The sequence below is a fragment of the Microcaecilia unicolor genome, chromosome 3, assembly GCF_901765095.1.
Source record: "Microcaecilia unicolor chromosome 3, aMicUni1.1, whole genome shotgun sequence".
Classification (NCBI taxonomy): Eukaryota; Metazoa; Chordata; class Amphibia; order Gymnophiona; family Siphonopidae; genus Microcaecilia; species Microcaecilia unicolor.
The window spans coordinates 61887594-61907121 of record NC_044033.1 but is presented as its reverse complement, the minus strand read 5'-3'; the positions used below and the strand labels follow the sequence as shown (position 1 = coordinate 61907121).

Sequence of the window (19528 nt, the reverse complement as noted above, 5' to 3'; positions counted from 1 at the left end):
ACAAACCACCAAGATTCCTAGTCAGTACAGGACAACACAGCAAATAAGCCAATAAGGTTTATTATCACAAAATTAGAACAGTGAACCATATAAAACAGATGTTAAAGTAAAAGGCAATAACAGGTAACTGAATAAGGATCAATATTAAAACTGTCTAAACACTGTCACTATCTGGGTAGCACCTGGGAAGCTTCAGGAAATCCTAAGAACAGGGTCTTAGGACAAAGATGTTTACCTCTGTACTCCCATACTGAGACTAAATATTACCTCACAGCTTAGACATGAAAAAAACAGTCACTTCTGTATGAGCTTTACAAACAGTCATCGTCTACTGGCCAAACAAGGGAAATGCACTAGGGAATAAATATGTCATACATTCACTAAGAAGTCACAGACACAAATCCCCCTGTTTTGTCAGCCACGACCACCAACTTTCTGTTTTCAGGACATAACAAAAAGGTAAGAAATATTTTCCCAATAGCAAATCGCAGTTCACCTTTGACCCGAACACAAATGTGCTGTCATCCTGCTCTGTGGCCCTCCCCCCAACAAATTTTGCAAATTATTACATGAAGATGCTCAAATTTTCAGTTATACTCAATTGCAAACCCCACTCCAATCCTGCCCTTGGGAACATATCTTCAAAAAGCAGGTTAAACCATATGTATATGGATGCTGAGTTTACCTAAAAATTGGTGAGGAAAATTTTGTCATACACCATGTCTACGCACAGAGAACTGCTTCACTCATGGGAATACTTTGAGAATGCTATTTTTTTTATTGTGTACGCATGGAGCAAACCCTTTATATTCATATCATGTTTCAACATTTTTTTGATGGCCAGTCAAAAAGTATACAACTAATTAAAGTACATCAAAATACAATTGACCAAAAAGATGTTCACCAGATAATCAAAAGAACATAGTCCGTCATCAGAATATTTTAACAGTATTCACCCTCCCATCCCTAAGCAAAACTCTTGCTGGGCCATTAGTATAATACATGCCCATATGTCCTAGCTAAAACACAACATAACCAACCAAGGCCAACTCAAATTATAATAGAGGCTAAAGAAACTCCAAAGAGATCTATATATTTATAGAGCGTGTAAGATGAACTCATAAGTTGATAAGCGTTACTTATCTGGACTATAAATGAGGGGTTACTGTGCCGACACATTTCGCCCCTGGCTGTTTCAAGGTGTTCCCCTTAATCTTTATGCGGTGTGCATCACAACCTGCTTACACACTCTAGAAATTTTTATAAATATTGAGTGAAAAGAAAACTGCAAGAAGAATATAAAAATATGAAAAAAGTTAAGAAAATCATTTTGAATTGATGAAGAGATGGTGTTACACCTACTTCCATTATTTTCAAAGCTGTTGGCTCAAGTGGAAGTCTACCTCTGAAGATCCAATTTGTTTTTGATTACAACAGCAATTTGTAATACATTTGTGGACATATAGCTGTTGTTCATGCTATATATATATATATATATATATATATATATATATATATATATATATATATATATATATATATAATATATATATATATATATATATATAGAGAGAGAGAGAGAGAGAGAGAGAGAGAGAGAGAGAGAGAGAGAGAGAGAGAGAGAGAGAGAGAGAGAGAGAGAGAGAGAGAGAGAGAGAGAGAGAGAGAGAGAGAGAGAGAGAGAGAGAGAGAGAGAGAGAGAGAGAGAGAGAGAGAGAGAGAGAGAGAGAGAGAGATTTTTCTTTTTGAAAAGTACACTCTCGGGACATTAACAAAGGTGCACCAAAATAGTACAACCTTGCATGTTAATGAGGGAGCATCATATGCTAATTAGGCTTTACCAGAGCCTTAGAAAATAGCACAGTATCTTCTCCATATACACTATTTTCTGTATATTTGATGAAGGGTACAAATTTAACATTTGCCTCAAAGTCAAACATTTTACTTTTGGATCCAACAAGTTCCACAGATAAGGATAATATGGATGTTTGTGTATTGAAATTGGACAGGAGGTGAACTGGTGACCAATACTGTCAGAAAAAACTGGAATATTATGAAAACTGATCCAGTGTTCAAAGATCATCATTTCAGAATTGCTTTCTCAAGAAGCTGAAATCTTTAAAGAATTGCTGAGCCCAGCAATGCTACTTAAGGCTACGGAAGCCTCAAATGTGACTGAAGAAGTGGGCCATCGTAAATGTGGGCATTGTAAAACCTGTTCTATCACATTAGAATACAGTGAATTTGTGAATCTGGTGGATGTGAGAGTATATAATTGAAGACACATATGGATTGTAAGACTGACCATGAAGTGTATGTGTTAAGATGTGGCTGCAATAAATTATATGTAGGGAAAACCATGAGAGGTTTACATCTACAGATTAAAGAGCACAGATCAAGTGTACAGACAGAAGAGTGCAGTGCCTTTGGTGGCATATTGTATGTTTCTGAATCACAAATTTGACTAGCTTGTTTCGTCACTGATCGTGTTTTTTCTAACGTACATAGACGAAATATGGATAAGAAATGGATTGAACGTGAACAATGCTGGATTCACAGATTGAAATCTGATGAAACTTGTGGATTAAATAGCATGATAGAATGGGTGGCGTTTTTATGAAAGAAGATGCTTAGAGTGGTGACATCATGACATCCTTCAATTCACTGGATATCTATTTGGTGGCGTCCTAGATATATGGCATGAGAAGCACTCGCTGTAGGTAGTAAGCGATGCTGTGTTTTGATGACTGACTCACAGGTTTTATATTAAGACTTGGTTTTTGTATTTTGTAGAATACTGAAGCACTGATTGATCCCCAATGAAGCTGTGGGTGAAATAGGTCCCTGTTGGAATCTATATTGAAAGACAAGTGCTTTCTTTTTCCTGCTTAAGAAGTATACATAAAAATATTTTAAAAGACTGCTTTTTCAGTCTGTTTGCACAATTTTGTTTTTGGAGGTTTTTGGTCAGTGATTAAGTTTTAGTCCATTGGCAGCAACATGTAAATCCGGTAAACTACTGAAGTTAAGTTCTTGAACCATGGGCTTCTGAGATCTTTTCCTCCAAGTTTTTCTTTTTTTGTGAAATAAAAGCTGTTTATAGGGTTTGCAATCATCTCATAGTTGTTATGTGTTGATACAGACACATTTTACCATGTACATAAAGTCTTGAAATCAGATGTTTCACTCATGAAATTCCTTCTCCCTTACCTCCAACCAGGCACACAAGAAGACATTCACCCTGACACACCACTCTATGCCACAGCATAGCACAACCCCCAAATGTAACCCATCTTCATTCCAACCAATGCAAATGATACCTCTAGGAGACACTTCATAATGCCTCCTAAGATGTGTCATCTGGTATCAGCAATCATGAGGACATCTCTTCCACCTGTGAAGATTACACCTTCTAAACTAGCAAGACCAGGTCTGAAGGGTGGATGGCCTCAAACATTGAATATGCAAGTAATAAAAAATTAAAAAAATCTTTTTTTCCACAGCCTAAGGGATATTTTTATCATGCACAGTACATTTCTATCAACTCTCACACTAAACTATTTTTTAGCATGGAAGTGTGAGAAAGAGGAAGATGCCTCTGAAATTTAGTAAAGGAAAGAACATTTGAAAGAGGAGAAAATAAGAAAAGGCAAACACTGGACAAGAAGAAGCCTTCCATCTACTGACACACTGAAGAGAACTTGGTATCTATACAGCTATTATATAGAAAGCAAACTAATAAAACTGCTGATCCATGAGAAAAAAAGCAACTCCCACAGATTCCCTGCAGAGCTTCTTGTACTAATATCTTTCTCCAGAAGTCCTCTACCCTCTTTTTTTCCCTGTTTTCTCCATCTCCTCATCCATGTGGGCAAGACAAGAGTCTGCAGCGCTTTACTAGGAGTCACTAACAGGCTCATTTTCGAAAGAGAAGGACGCCCATCTTTCGACATGAATCGGAAGATGGGCGTCCTTCTCACAGGGTCGTCCAAATCGGTATAATTGAAAGCCGATTTTGGACGTCCTTAACTGCTTTCTGTCGCAGGGACGGCCAAAGTTCAAGGGGGCGTATCGGAGGCGTAGCGAAGGTGGAACTTGGGCGTGCCTAACACCTGGACGTCCTCAACCCATAATGGGAAAAAAAAAGGGCATCCCTGACGAGCACTTGGACGACTTTACCTGGTCCTGTTTTTCTTACGACCAAGGCGCAAAAAGGTGCCCCAAATGACCAGATGACCACCAGACAGAAACAGGGATGACCTCCCCTTTCTCCCCCAGTGGTCACTAACCCCCTCCCACCCTCAAAAAAATTTTTAAAAATATTTTTTGCCAGCCTCAGATGTCATACTCAGCTCCATCACAGCAGTATGCAGGTCCCTGGAGCAGTTTTAGTGGGTGCAGTGCACTTCAGGCAGGTGGACCCAAGCCCATCCCCCTCCCTACCTGTTACATTTGTGAAGGAAACAGTAAGCCCTCCAAAACCCACCAGAAACCCACTGTACCCACATCTAGGTGCCCCCCTTCACCTGTAAGGGCTATGGTAGTGGTGTACAGTTATGGGTACTGGGTTTTAGGGGGGGCTCAGCACACAAAGTAAGGGAGCTATGTTCCTGGGAGCATTTTATGAAGTCCACTGCAGTGCCCCCTTGCGTGCCCGGTTGGTGTCCTGGCATATCAGGGGGACCAGTACACTACAAATGCTGGCTCCTCCCACGACCAAAGGGCTTGCATTTGGTCGTTTCTGAGATGGGCGTCCTTGATTTCCATTATCGCCGAAAATCAGAAACGACCAAGTCTAAGGACGACCATCTCTAAGGACGACCTAAGTTTCAAGATTTGGGCGTCCCCGACCGTATTATTGAAATGAAAGATGGACGTCCATCTTGTTTCGATAATACAGGTTTCCCCGCCCCTCCATCGAGACGTTTTGTGAGGACGTCCTCAACAAAACTTGGGCGTCCCTTTCGATTATGCCCCTCCACGTCACTACAAAAACAGTATTGTACCTAGCTAACATCAGGAACCTAAGGTGAGCTGCTTCACAGCCCATCAATAGTGACAAGGCCTGCACTCACCCAAAGCCATGCCCTATCTGAAATACTAGATATATCTTTTGCAACAATTTTCAAAGGCAAACAGAAAGCAAAGTTTATCTTACATCTACATAACTCCGCACAAATGGGTCCCAAACTCCAGGGAGCTGAATGATCTCATGAAGAGCTATTTTTGCCTGTTGAAAGTGGCTGTGCGTGTCCAGTGAAGATGAAGATTCAGCAAAATAATCTTGGTCTGCAAAGAGTACAAGGTTGCATGTCAAACCATGTGTATCAACTGACACTATCCAAGGGAGCCCTCTAAGAACACTAGACGAGTGTACACAATTAAACAAAAACCCCACACAAACCATTTTTCTACATTTCTTTAGTCTCCTTCACGGCACCTCTTATCTCTACCACTACTGCTTAATCATCATTTCTACAGCATTACTAAGTGTGCACAGTGTTGTACCCAGATGTTCCCCATGTGATGCCTGTTCTGTACCACTGTATGTTTGCTTTCTCAAAACAACTCTTTAATGGAGACAATCCTATAAAATAGGTGTTAACAGCTGTGTGTGTTACATGTGTAAATGTTTAGAATATTAGCATATACATGTGTATATGGCAAAATTCCACTTAAGCGCTATTCTGGAAATACAGGCATATGTTTTGCATAGCAGTGGGCATACACGGGGATGCAGCCTGGGCAGGGCTTATATTTCCACGCATACGTCTGACATTTAGGCACAAGCATTTACACCCGCTCGATGCCTGGCTAAGTGCTCACGCCTAATGTGCATATATACCCAGTTAGGTTAGCATTCTATAAATACAAGTAGGTGCTTATGTTCCTACCAGGCAACCAATTATAGAATTAGCCCGAATGTGCTTCTTTCTTTCCAACCCTGCTCCGAACACAAACTCTATCAGTAAAATGTGTAAGTATCAGGTCCTTGGCATCCAAGTCACTAAAATCCACAAGTGCAAAACTCTGCAGATATCTGTCATTTATTGACTATAAATTATTGCTGCAATAGGAAAATACAGCATAATCTGTTTCTAGTCTAGGTTTTTTTCTCTTGGACCTGCATGGTGAAATCTTAAGCAGGCACACTGGGTGTGATCACATGTGATGATCTTAAGGTGGCCAAACAGGTAGAAAAGGCGATGGTGAAAATTAGAAGGATGCTTGGGTGCATAGGGAGAGGAATGGCCAGAAGGAAAAAGAAGGCAATGATGCTCCTGTATAAGACTCTGGTGAGACCTCATTTAGAATACTGTGTACAATTCTGGAGAATGCACCTTCAAAAAGATATAAACAGGATGGAGTCGGTCCAGAGGGCAGCTGCTAAAATGGTCAGTGGTCTTTGTCATAAAGTGTATGGGGACAGACAAAGATCTCAATACTTAAACTTTGGAAGAAAAGGGGGAGAGGGGAGATATGATAGAGACATTTAAATACTTATGTGGGATAAATGCACAGGAGGCAAGTCTCTTTCAGTTGAAAGGAAGCTCTGGAATGAGGGGCACAGGATGAAGGTAAAGGGGAATAGACTCAAAAGTAACCTGAAGAAATACTACTTCACGGACATTCTGCAGGTGGAAACGAAAACAGTCTCTGAATTAAAGAGATGTTGGGACAAGTACATAGGATTTCATGATGGCATGGATGGGAAGACCAGATAGGCCATATAGTCTTTATCTGCCTACATTTCTCTCTGTTTCCTCCATCTGCCCCCCCCCCCCCCCCGGTGTAAAGCACCTCCATCACCCTCTTTCCCCTATTTCCCTCTGACCCCTGCCCCAGCATCTCCTCTCCAGTATCCCCCCCCCCCCCAAACCAATGGACCCAATCTGATTCGGCTTGGGAATTTTTGGAAAAGGCAGTGCCAGGCTTGACTGCTATAAGTCATCAGCTGCTGTCAGCGTGGGATCAGATGATGCTGCCCACCAGTGTTGTTTGGCCAGGACGCACACTAAGTGGAACTTGTTGTGCAGGATGGAGCAAGCCACAGCTTCAACTTCTTTCTTCCATTCTGGGTCATGCTGACCAGCTGTCTGCAGCTGCCCTGCACATGAACGGTTCTGGCACCACAGCACACTTGCTAGCGGAACAGGTGGCCTCCAACATTACTGGTACATGCATGTAGTGGTGCTGTGACCTTCTACGTACAGTGCAGCTATAGGCAGTTGGTCAATGTAGTTTGATAAAGGAGGAAGAGTTTTTTTTTTTTATTTGCAAGAAGTCTTTATTGTGCAACGAAACTGTACAATCACAACAAGCGAAGGTCAGTACAAAAAATGATACACAAAATTGTCAAACAAGAAGCAATGTTCCACTACTGGTACTGATCTTCAAGGAATCCTCCTTTCCATATAGCACTCAACAGTTTCGCTTTTTCTTCAAAAACTGTACAAAACTTCAGATTTTTCCAAATTTTAAGTTTTTTAGTTCTCCCCCTCCCTCCTCCCAGCCCATCCCATGGTGGATACAATAGCCTAAGTACTTTCGGTACAGTCACTTCAGCAACCAATAAGGTCTCACAGAGCACCGTCCGGAATTTGATTCCATACTAAGTGCCACTTCCCCATGTGGTGCTTGCGCTCAGCAAGTACCGTATTTTTCGGACTATAAGACGCACTTTTTTCCCCCAAAATTTGGGAGGAAAATGGGGGGTGCGTCTTATAGTCCGAAGGTAGCGAGTTTTGGATCACCGTCCCCTACTTACGCGATGCCATGTTCCCTGGTGGTCTAGTGACGTCGGGGCAGGAAAGAGCCCCCTCTTTCCTGCCCATCGCGCTGCTCTCCGTGCTCCTGACTGCTTCCTGACGGTCTCGGCGAAATTCAAAATGGCTCTTTCCTGCCCCGACGTCACTAGACCACCAGGGAACATGGCATCGCGTAAGTAGGGGACGGCGATCCAAAACTCGGACAAGACGCACCGGAGCACCTAGGTTTTAGAGGAGGGAAAAAGGAAAATTTTTTTTTTCCTATTTCCCTCCTCTAAAACCTAGGTGCGTCTTATGGTCCGGTGCGTCTTATAGTCCGAAAAATACGGTAATCTCTCCATCTCTCTTACATATCTCAGTTTATACAGCCACTTAGCCACCGGGGGTACTCTCTCACATCTCCAACTGGAAGCCACTACCACCCTTGCTACTAATTGGGTTTCTGCTAGGTACTTGTGACCTGTGGGAGGTTCTTCGTGCTACCAATCCCAGGGCAAGCAGTGGCTTCCCCCACATCTATCTCAATGACAGGACTATGTATTTTTCCTTCAGGAACTTGTCCAAACCTTTTTAAAACCCAGATATGCTAACCGCTGTTACTGCACCTTCTGGCAGTGAGTTCTAGAGCTTAACTATTCTATGAGTGAAAAAAATACTTCCTCCTATTTGTTTTAAAAGTATTTAAAAGTGTCCTCTGGTCTTTGTACTTTTTGAAAGAATGTTAAGGGTGCTCTTCTTTGAGCTTGAGGGTGAATCGCAGATGGCCTAATTGATATGTGATATCTGATAGCCTTTGGCACGCTCATTGTTCCCAGTGCTAGAGCCCTCCGAGCATTCAGAGCTAGTAAATGTGGGCACTAGCCCAGCGCTAATGGCCTCTAGCACCCGCATTTGCTTAAGAGCATCAGGGACTCACACTATACCAACAGCATTACGTTACAAATTTATTCTTGTAGTGTGCAACTACCACCATTTTTGTCAGTTGCAAGCGGATTAAAAAAAAACAACTGACAAATCCTGAGGAATTACAGAGTAAGATCACATAACAATTAACAAGATAGAAAAGTCTGAAACACAGATGTTTTTAAATGTTTTCTGAACTTATACATATTTACAATTCTCAGCTGAACTGGCAACTTATTCCAGACCCAAGCAGCTGGAAATGAAAAAGTAGTGAAAAAAAATGATTTCAGTCAGACATTCTTTAAACTTGGATCATGTAATAAGAAGATTCCTAAAAATTCTACACCTATCAAAATTAGGAAAGCCTATTAATTCTAGCATGTAAAATGGAGTAATACCATGGAGAATCTTCTAAATTGTTACACATAATTGAAACTTAACCTGGGCCTCTATCAGTATCCAGTGCAAGCGTATCAAGAGAGGGGTAGCCCACCCTCTATCATGTGCAGAATATTAATCTGGCTGCACTGTTTTGTATTGTCTAATTTTTTAATAAGAAATTTTGAGCAACCCAAATAAATATTACAATAATCAAGTTGCTCTAATATTAGACTTTGAACCACCAATTTGAATGCCCAAGGTGTCAACATATTTCTGATTTTCCACAATTTCTTCAAAAACAAAGTTTTCCTTTCCAATGCATTTATATGTACCTCTAGAGATAAAGAACTAGACATAATAACACCCAAAACTTTTACATTGGTTTCAAAATTAAAAGCTAGCATTACTCAGTTTCAAGATGTTGTTCCAATTTCTGACAATTGTGTTATCATTAAGAAGTTTGTTTAAAGCTGAACAAACAAAAACTATGAGATCTTATCCATATTCCAATATCTCAATACAATCTTTAGGTCTAAGAGGATTTATGATCATTTATCCTTTCATAATAATACTACCCACACCGAATTATTTGTCCCATTCAGTAGTCTGTAAATTAAGGAATTACAGGGTTTTAAAACTCTACTCAGCTGATTGAGTGGATTCTATTAGTTCACAAGGTGGCCCTGGGACCACGAGATTAGTAACATCTTCACTACCAACTGGGACCCTAGGAGGAAGAGATGGAAATACCTGATCCCAGTGGAGGGCAAGAGGTGATGTCTTTACCCCACTCAGGAAGGGACAGAGAAAGACTAAGAGAGCTGCAACGGAGGAGGATGACTGAAGGAGACAAGAAAGGACTGCACCTGGGTGGGATGGAGATGAACGCCCCCCTCGCTCTTTCTCCCCTCAAAACTAACTAACATGGAGAACATACAGCAATTTAAATTCATCCCTGGTGAAATAAAGTGCCAGGATAATATTTGAATCCCTGCATAAAGTATGGATTTACCAAAACCTCATGTTATCCTTCTCATAAAAGGTTAGGATCTGGTGGGATGACTGTAGTACTACTACTACTACTACTGTGTCAACCTCTAAAGAGGATTTATAAATCTAACACTGTGAGTCCAAAGGCATTCAAGTTTACAACTTTAAGTGGAGGAGTGGCCTAGTGGTTAGGGTGGTGGACTCTGGTCCTGGGGAACTGAGGAACTGAGTTCGATTCCTACTTCAGGCACAGGCAGCTCCTTGTGACTCTGGGCAAGTCACTTAACCCTCCATTGCCCATGTAAGCCGCATTGAGCCTGCCATGAGTGGGAAAGCGCGGGGTACAAATGTAACAAAAAAAAAAAAAGTTAGTCATAAGAAGTTAAATGATCTACTGTCAGTTGGTGAACAGAGGACATAAAAAGTCACCCTGGTTAGCTCTCCAGATTCATAGCTATGCACTCTAACTGTGCTGCTGTCAATGTCAGCCTGATAAAACCACACAGAAAATGCACATCCCATATCTATACACACAGATATGACCTTGCACAAGAAGAAATGGCAACACATCCCATATCTATACATACAGACACGAACTCTTAAAACAAAAAACAGCAAGTTTAAAACCAACTTGATCTATTTTACACTGAAAGCGTAAAGCAAGATTTCTGCAGCTCACCATCGTTTTCTGCAGCAGCCCTCTTCTCCAACCAGGTATGGTGGTCCAGCAGCACCCGGTATGTCTGGATGAGCTTCATCACTTTCTCCTGAGCAGCTGACTTGGTCCCGTATCGCCAGCTCTCAGCGACAGTCAGGACTCTATGAGCATCCTCCATCATCCCCTGGCAGAGGAGATGAAAGGCATGCTCCAAACTCACCTGCCACAAAATATCAACATGCAACATTGGGATCAATAAGGCACATGGCACCCAATGTACAGTATAAAGCATGCGTTGGTCTCTATAACCTCCAAAGCATATTCATTTCAGGAAGCTGAAAATCAGTTTATTTATTATTTGCTGCACTTGTATCCCACATTTCCCCACCTATTTGCAGGCTCAATGTGGCTTACAAAATGTTACAATGGCATTCACATTAATAGAATAAGAATTTCAGAATATAAAACATATAAGGTGCATAAGAATATCATACCAATCATCTTAACGGAATAATAATTTCAGAATTATTACAAATCAAGGTGTATAGGTATATCATGTAGGATTGGAAGTGGATAAACGGATAGAACATAACATAATGATATCAGGACAAGATATAATATCCAGTAGTAATATTCAGTAATGAGGATGTAATAAAATAAACAAATTAGAAGATTTCCATAATAGTTGTTTTTGGAGTAATTTGGGAGTCAAAACGTTATGGGGAACCTTTTTTGTATGTCTTTGTGAATAAGTAAGTCTTCAGTAATTTTCGGAAGGTTATCAAGTCGTGTGTTGTTTTTATGTTGATCGGTAATTCATTCCACAGTTGTGTGCAGATGTATGAGAAGCTAGATGTATGTATAGATTTGTATTTAAGTCCTCTGCAGCTAGGGTAGTGAAGGTTTAAGCAAGTGCATGATTAACTTTTGTTGTTTCTCTCTGGCAAGTCTATAAGACGTTGGTGAGGCCCCACCTGGAGTAGTGTGTTCAATTTTGGAGGCCGTATCTTGCGAAGGATGTTAAAAAAATGGAAGCAGTGCAAAGAAAAGCTACGAGAATGGTATGGGATTCGCGTTGCAAGACGTATGAGGAGAAACTTGTTGACCTGAACATGTATACCCTGGAGGAAAGGAGAAACAGGGGTGATATGATACAGACTTTAAAATATTTGAAAGGTATTAATCCGCAAATGAACCTTTTCCGGAGATGGGAAGGCGGTAGAACGAAAGGACATGAAATGAGATTGAAAGGGGGCAGACTCAAGAAAAATGTCAGGAAGTATTTTTTCACGGAGAGCGTGGTGTATGCTTGGCATGCCCTCCCGTGGGAGGTGGTGGAGAGGAAAACGGTAACGGAATTCAAACATGCGTGGGATAAACATAAAGGAATCCTGCTCAGAAGGAAGGGATCCCCAGAAGCTTAGCCAGTGGTGGGAGGCAGGGCAGACTTATACAGTCTGTGCCAGAGCCAGTGGTGGGAGGCGGGGCGGGTGGTTGGGGGGCGGGGATAGTGCTGGGCAGACTTATACGGTCTGTGCCCTGAAAAAGACAGGTACAAATCAAGGTAAGGTATACACAAAAATGGCACATGTGAGTTTATCTTGTTGGGCAGACTGGATGGACCGTGTAGGTCTTTTTCTGCCGTCATCTACTATGTTACTATATTAGGTCTGACATGTATGATGGGGCATCTCCGTAAATAATTTTATGAACCAGGGTACAAATCTTGAATGCAGTTCGATCCTTCAGTGGGAGCCAATGCAGTTTTTCTCTAAGGGGTCTGACACTTTCATATTTCGCCTTTTCGAATATCAATCTGGCTGCGGTGTTCTGGGCTGTCTGGAGTTTCTTAATAGTTTGTGTCTTGCATCCCGCATATAAGGAATTACAATAGTCCAAATGGCTCAGTACCAGTGATTGCACTAGTATGCGGAATGTCTCCCTTGGGAAGAAAGGTTTCACTCTTCTAAGCTTCCACATTGCATAGAACATTTTTTTAATAACATTTTTTACATGATTATCTAGATTAAGATTTCGATCAATAGTTACGCCTAGGAGTCTCAGGGAATCCGCAACAGGAAGAGTGTGGTTTGGTGTGTTTATGTTAGTGTAGTTGATTTTATTATACTGCGATGACAGTACTAGGCATTGTGTCTTTTCTATTTATTTATTTATTCCATTAGGTTCTTCATAATTCTGCTGGTATTAATAGAAATAGCAATTTGGGTTCTATACTTTGCGCAATGTAGTAGTCCATAAATCTAAATGCCACCACCCCTAGGATGGAATGGTTGTCAGCCATTTCTGGTGTCTGAACTTCAATCAATCAATCAATCACACTGGAGACACTCATTTTTACACATCTCCTGAGAATGTGTTAACAAAATAAAAGAGATCACAATGTGCTAACCCCACCCATAGATGAACGGCTAAACCACAGGCAGTTTGTGATAGAGACCTGCACGGGAACGGGGTTCATGGGATTCCTGTGGGGACGGAAGCAGTTCTGTGGAGATCTCATGGGGACAGAAGCAGTTCCTGTGGGGTTCCTGTGGGGACGGAAGCAGTTCCTGTGGGGTTCCCGTGGAAGTGTATGCTGCACTTGCGCCAGCCTCTCACCTACCGAGTACCAAGTTCTTTGAGTGCTGCCTCCTCCTCCTCCTTCTTCTTCTTGCTTTAACAGCACAGATGTGGAAAGTCTCCATTAAGGAGGTGGTAGAGATACAAATGGTGATGAAATTCAAAAAGGCATGGGATGAACATAGAGGATGTCTAATTAGAAAATGGAAGTTATATAAAAAAAAAAAAAAAAAGAAAATGGAAGTTATAAAAAACCTAAACTTAAATGGCTGCATGTGTGTGGATGTGTCGCGTGACACTTAGATGGTGACTCTGGCTGTGATGAACAGGGCCGATACCAGGAGACCTGTACGGTCTGTCTCTCATATATGGCAATCTGGTTTAGGATGGCCTGGAAAGGGTTTAGACAGCAACTTTAGTGGCTGGAACATGAGACAGTGCTGGACAGCCTTTTATGGTCTGTGTTCCGCAAATGAGAAGATGAATAGGCTGGAGTGGGCTTTGAGGGCAACTCCAGCAGTTGGAACATAAGGATAGGGCCGGGCGGACTTCTATGTTCTATGTCCCAGAAACGCCACAACCAAGTATATAATATCACATTATTCATTTAATCATGAATTGATAATGATTGTGACTATTGGGCAGACTGGATGGACCGATCCAGTTTTTATCTGCTGTAATTTACTATGTTACTATTAATCCTCTCTGCTCCCGGGCTGATGCGCAGACCTCAGCTCTGACATAGGCACGAGCATCAGATGTCACCTGACCTACTGGTGCATGCATGTGGTGACCTCTCAACACACAGTGCCAGTGAATCAGAGAAGTCTTACATGTGCACACCAGAGTGTTCCAACTTCCGTTCCTTCCTTTACTGCAGTGCTGTGGCTCAAACCCAGGGACTGAGAGAGCTGACAGGAATTTTTTTTAATGTACCAATAAATTCTTGTGGGACTGGATGAGAACAGGTTAAATTCTTGCGGGACTGGGTGAGAACAGGTTAAATTCTTGCGGGGACGGGCGGGGATGGGTTAGATTCACCACAGGGACGGACGGGGATGGGTTAGATTCCCTATGGGGACGAATGGGGATGGGTTGGATTCCTGTCCCCGTGCAGCTCTCTAGTTTGTGATTGCTCACTGGGGATTTTAACAGCCCTTATCTAACAGACATTTTACTTTGGGGGGGGGGGAATAAAATGGAAGGGTGAGGAAACACTACTATCTGCTGAGGAACATGGAGAGGAGAGCTTTAAAATACATCTCCCGGTGACTTCCGGTGACGTCATGAGCTGAGGAGCAGTGCTACCGTAGCTTTGGGCCCCCCCCCCCGACTCCGCAACGGTAGCGTTAGCGAACATACCGGCTTCCTAAAGACGAATCCCGCTTTATGGAGAAGTTCCTTAAAGTACACCGAGTATGCCGCAAAAAGCTGTAAAAAAGGAGAGAAATAAGGCGGGAAGCGGCGACGCCAAGATGGCGGACGAAGTAACCCACCCAGGAGCAGCGTTTACGGAGACACAACTTGCACAACTCACCCAAGCGGTGGAAAACGCATGGAGCCCAAGGTGGACAGAACTACATACCAAATTAGAAACCTACCAAACGGCGCTTGATGGACTGGGAATCCGGGTAGGCGATCTGGAGGCTAGGGTGTCAGCGGCGGAGGATGACGCACGAGGATACGGCCCTGACATAGCGAGCCTCCAGCAACAAGTAAAAGACCAAAGGCAATTGTTGGACGAATATGAAAATTGAGCCCGCAGAAATAACATTAGAATAGTGGGCCTGGATGAAGCTCTTCCGGAGCGAAATCTGGACGTTTGGTTACAAACCTGGTTGTCTAAGGAACTGGCGCTAACGGATTCAATGGGCCCCATAGTGATCGAAAGGGCACATCGCGTGGGCCGCAAAATAACTGAGAGAAACAAGCCGCGCATTGTGGTGGCGAAGATATTAAATTACAAACATAAGGTGGAAATCTTACAAGGCTTTAAGCTAAAACGAGATACCTTAAAATATAATGGACGAAATATGTTAATATTTCAGGACTACTCCGTCCTAGTACAGGAATGGAGGAAGCTGTATCATCCGTTGTGTTCTTCCTTGGCAAATAAGAAAGTTCGCTTTCAATTGCAATATCCAACACAACTGAAAGTTTACTTCCAGGACAAATGGCATGTGTTCCACTCTGCAAAAGACGCCCAAAAACAGCTACTAGAACATAAAGTGATTGATGCTAAGTGACGTTGGGACCTGGAACATTGTATTAAAGTGGTAAGGGAGCCATGACAAGTATCTATCTTTGAATTGTAATTGGTGCTGACTGAATGATAAGGTTGCGGGGTCGGGGGACCAAGGCATTCACCGAGGTCTTTCTTATCCCACCTGGCAAGTTTAGGGGGATGGGACGGGGTACAAGTTTGGGAGACGGGAATCGGGGACGGGTAAGGGCCTCTGCAACAGATGAGAGGTAATCTAAAAGACGTTGCCCAGCAGGTGAAACAGTCTCAGAGACGGTATGTGGGTAGAGAGTGGGCTCCCTTACAGAAATTGACACGGAAAGATTCGGGGCAGCAGGGGGATGAAGGGTCTATAATAGTTGCAAACACTCATGCCTCTTAGGGTGATCACTTGGAATGTGGGGGGCATAACCTCCCCCATAAAGAGGAATAAAATCTTGGTGGCACTGAAGAGGCATGGGGCTGACATAGCATGCTTCCAAGAAACCCGCTTAAGTGACTTGGAGCATGGGAAATTAAAGAGATCTTGGGTAGGAGAATGCCGCGCGGTGGCCTCCAGAGAACGTAAAGGGGGGGACAGCAGTCCTATTTCGGAAAGGATTAACATACAGAGTGTTGGAAGAGGTGACAGGAGAAATGGGGCGTTCCCTTACCCTGAGGGTTTGGTTGCAGGGGATTGAGATTTCCTTGGTTGTAGTCTATGGCCCTAATGAACATGACCCTAAGTTCCTGGGGAAACTTGGAAGTACATATTTACAGTGAGAGAAAGGACAAGTGATGGTACTGGGAGACTTTAATTTGGTGCGAGACCCGGCCTCTGCCCATTATGCTGGCCAACGGGCAGGAGCACTACAAAGGTTTATTAAAACACTAAATTTAGTGGATGTATGGAGAACATTACACCCCGGGGAACGTGATTATACGCACAGATCAAGAGCGCATGGAACAGTAGCGAGGTTGGATTACATCCTGCTAGAACGCACTATGTTCCAGTCAGTGAGGGCAGCAAGAAAATAGGTCCAGAGGAAATTTCGGATCACGCCCTAGTGTGGGTGGACTTAGAATTTCCAGTAGATAAGATGGGAGGGGCAGGTTGGAGGTATCCGGCATACTTGTTTATGGACACCCAATTTAAGGAGTACCTGGAAAAAAGATGGTGAGATTATGCACATAATAATGGGGATCATGCTCAGGAAGACCCTATATTATACTGGTCTGCCTCCAAGTTAGTATTGAGAGGAGACATAATTGCGTACAGTCATATAACAAAGAAACGTAGATCTGCGCAAATATTACAGTTAGAAACACAACTAATTAGGGCTAGAAAGCTTCATATGCAGAAGCCCACAAGAAGTACATTGGATAATGTAAAATCTATACAAATAACATTAAATTCATTGCTCCATGAAAAGGACACTAGGTCAGCTATATATTATAAATATAAATTACAACAATTTGGAAATAAGCATGGCAGGCTGCAGGCAAAAATAATAAAGAATTTGGGAGGGTCAAGGGTAGTGCCCATGTTGAGAAATGAGCAAGGTAAAATCATCAATGATCAAAAAGAAATTGGGCGCCTTTTTACAAAATATTTTGCCTCCCTTTACGCATCTCCTGGCCCATCAGATGAAAGAACAATGCAGGAGTATCTGGATAGGGCAGGGCTCCCTTCCTTGACAGAGGAGGAATTGGTTAGCTTAAATAAACCCTTAACCTTGAAAGAGCTGCAACAGGCAATTAGGAGATCGAAATTTCGTTCTGCGCCAGGCCCGGACGGGTACACAGGGGAGTACTATAAAACAATACCGCTAGATGCTCAGGTGGCTTTATTAGATTATTACGCAAAAGTGATAGAAGAAGGATGCTTCCCCAAATACGCTAACACGGCCTTAATTACATTAATACCAAAACCCGCGAAAAAATTAGACAAGGCAGAGGATTATAGGCCAATATCTCTTCTCAATGTAGAGGTGAAACTCCTAGCGGGGATGATGGCCGAGAGGTTAGCAAAATATCTTCCTAAATTGATAGGCACCGACCAAGTGGGATTTGTCAAGGGCAGGCAGGCTACACATAATGTTTGACGACTATTACTAGCAATGGTGACTGCTCAGGAGGTAGGGGACCCATCAGTAGTAGTTAGCCTAGATGCCGATAAGGCATTCGACCGGGTAGGATGGGACTATCTCTTTAGTACTCTGACATCCATGGGGATAACAGGATGGTTTCTACAGGCCATACGGGTCTTATATTGTCACCCAAGAGCCCGTGTCCTAGTCAACGGCATAAAAGAAAAGGAATTTGATATACTAAGGGGCACAAAACAGAGCTGTCCTCTTTCTCTTGCTCTATTTGTGATTTCAATGGAGCCCCTATTGAACATAATTAGGAGAAGAAAAGATATTCGGGGAATTGGGGTGGCGGGGCAAGAAGTGAAAGTATCGGCCTTTGCAGATGACCTCTTGGTTACGTACCCGCCTAGGTCTATGCAGATTATGTTGGAGAAAATTGAAAACTTTGGACAGATTTCTGGTTTTAAATTGAACGTATCTAAGTCCTCTGCCCTTGAGGTGGTGAAAGGAGGTCACCGCAGCTGGCAAACCAAGTTCCCCTTTACGTGGGAGGAAACATTTATTAAATATTTAGGGGTGCAGATCCCAGCGGATTTAAACAAATTATATGAGCTTAACATGCAAACCCTAATGAGAGGGTTAAAAACGAGGTTGCAGGCGTGGTCCTCTCTACCCCTTTCGCTGTTGGGGCGGATTGCTCTTTACAACATGATAGAGACCCCCAAATGGATCTATATCTTTCAGACTCTCCCGATATATATGAGACGGGAGGACGAACGAGCCAGTAATAAAATTTTACAATCTTTCCTCTGGAAGGGGAAGAGGGCACGCCTCCCGATAGCAACCCTTAGCATTCCGGTAGAATATGGGGGATTGGGCCTGTTAAATTTAAGATTTCTAAATATTGCCAGTAGTATGAGAGCAATAACCGATTGGTACAGAGGCACTAGTGAATATACGAATTTGAACTTGGAATTAGGACTTACCCCAGGGGTTCACTTCAGTAATTATTTACACAGTACTGGGCTCCAAATTCCATATGTCCTGAGTCACTCCTGGATTATGAAGACTGTCAAGGCAGTCTGGAGGTCGGTGTGCCGATTGCACCACTTTTCTGCTACTGTGACACCATATTTGTCAATTTGCGATAACCCAGCTTTTAAGCCAGGAACTATGTATTCAGCATTTCAAAGATGGAAGCATAAGGGATTGGTGTATCTCCTACAGGCAGTGACAAGAGAAGGCCACATGAGATCATTTCAGGATCTACAAACGGAATATGACATCCCTGTTGGTGAGAAGTTTCATTACGAACAGTTACGTCACTATATTTCATCTTTACCATGGACATCCTTAACAGAGAATGTGCAAGAGGAACTATCGTTGGCCTTTACCCTAGAATCGCAGCAAGGGGTACCCATGTCCTATCATCATAGACACATACGGGACACGGCGATGGAACTGGATTATCAAAGGCTGGCACACCTATGGTCAGCGGACTTACAGGCACCAATTACAGCATCACAGCTGCAAGCTCATATAATGTCAATCCGCAAAGTAACGCCATTGGCCACACATTGGGAAATGAAATACAGGATGGTGTTAAGACTGCATATATCCCCACGTCGAGCCTTCTACATGGGACTCAGCAACTTTGGGCCATATGCTGTGGACATGTGTTGGAATACAGGGCTTCTGGAAAATGGTTACTTCATATGTTTCGGGTATGTGGGGCCAGACATGGCATTGTGACCTAGCACTTTTGTTTGGACATCCTAATTTGGGCCCCGCTCCAAAGAGGGGATATGCTGCATTTACAAAAAGGGCAATAATTGTGGGTAAACAGACAATACTAGCAGAATGGATATCCCACAAATATCCCACGTGGCAGCAATGGCGTACCCGGATGATGTCTTTGCTATGAATGGAGCGT

General features: G+C 42.7%; 1 protein-coding gene across 5 annotated transcripts in view; it reads right to left on the bottom strand.

Moving 5' to 3' along the window:
• Positions 1-19528, bottom strand: part of TAF1A (TATA-box binding protein associated factor, RNA polymerase I subunit A) — a 182512-nt gene that overhangs the window by 46605 nt on the left and 116379 nt on the right. For all 5 annotated transcript variants that reach the window (XM_030195994.1, XM_030195992.1, XM_030195993.1 and 2 more), the window contains exons 5-6: positions 10723-10921; positions 5159-5289 (exon numbers count right to left, since the gene is read on the bottom strand). In XM_030195994.1, the coding sequence (XP_030051854.1) occupies positions 5159-5289; positions 10723-10921 (330 nt within the window). The remainder of the gene's footprint in view (positions 1-5158; positions 5290-10722; positions 10922-19528) is intronic.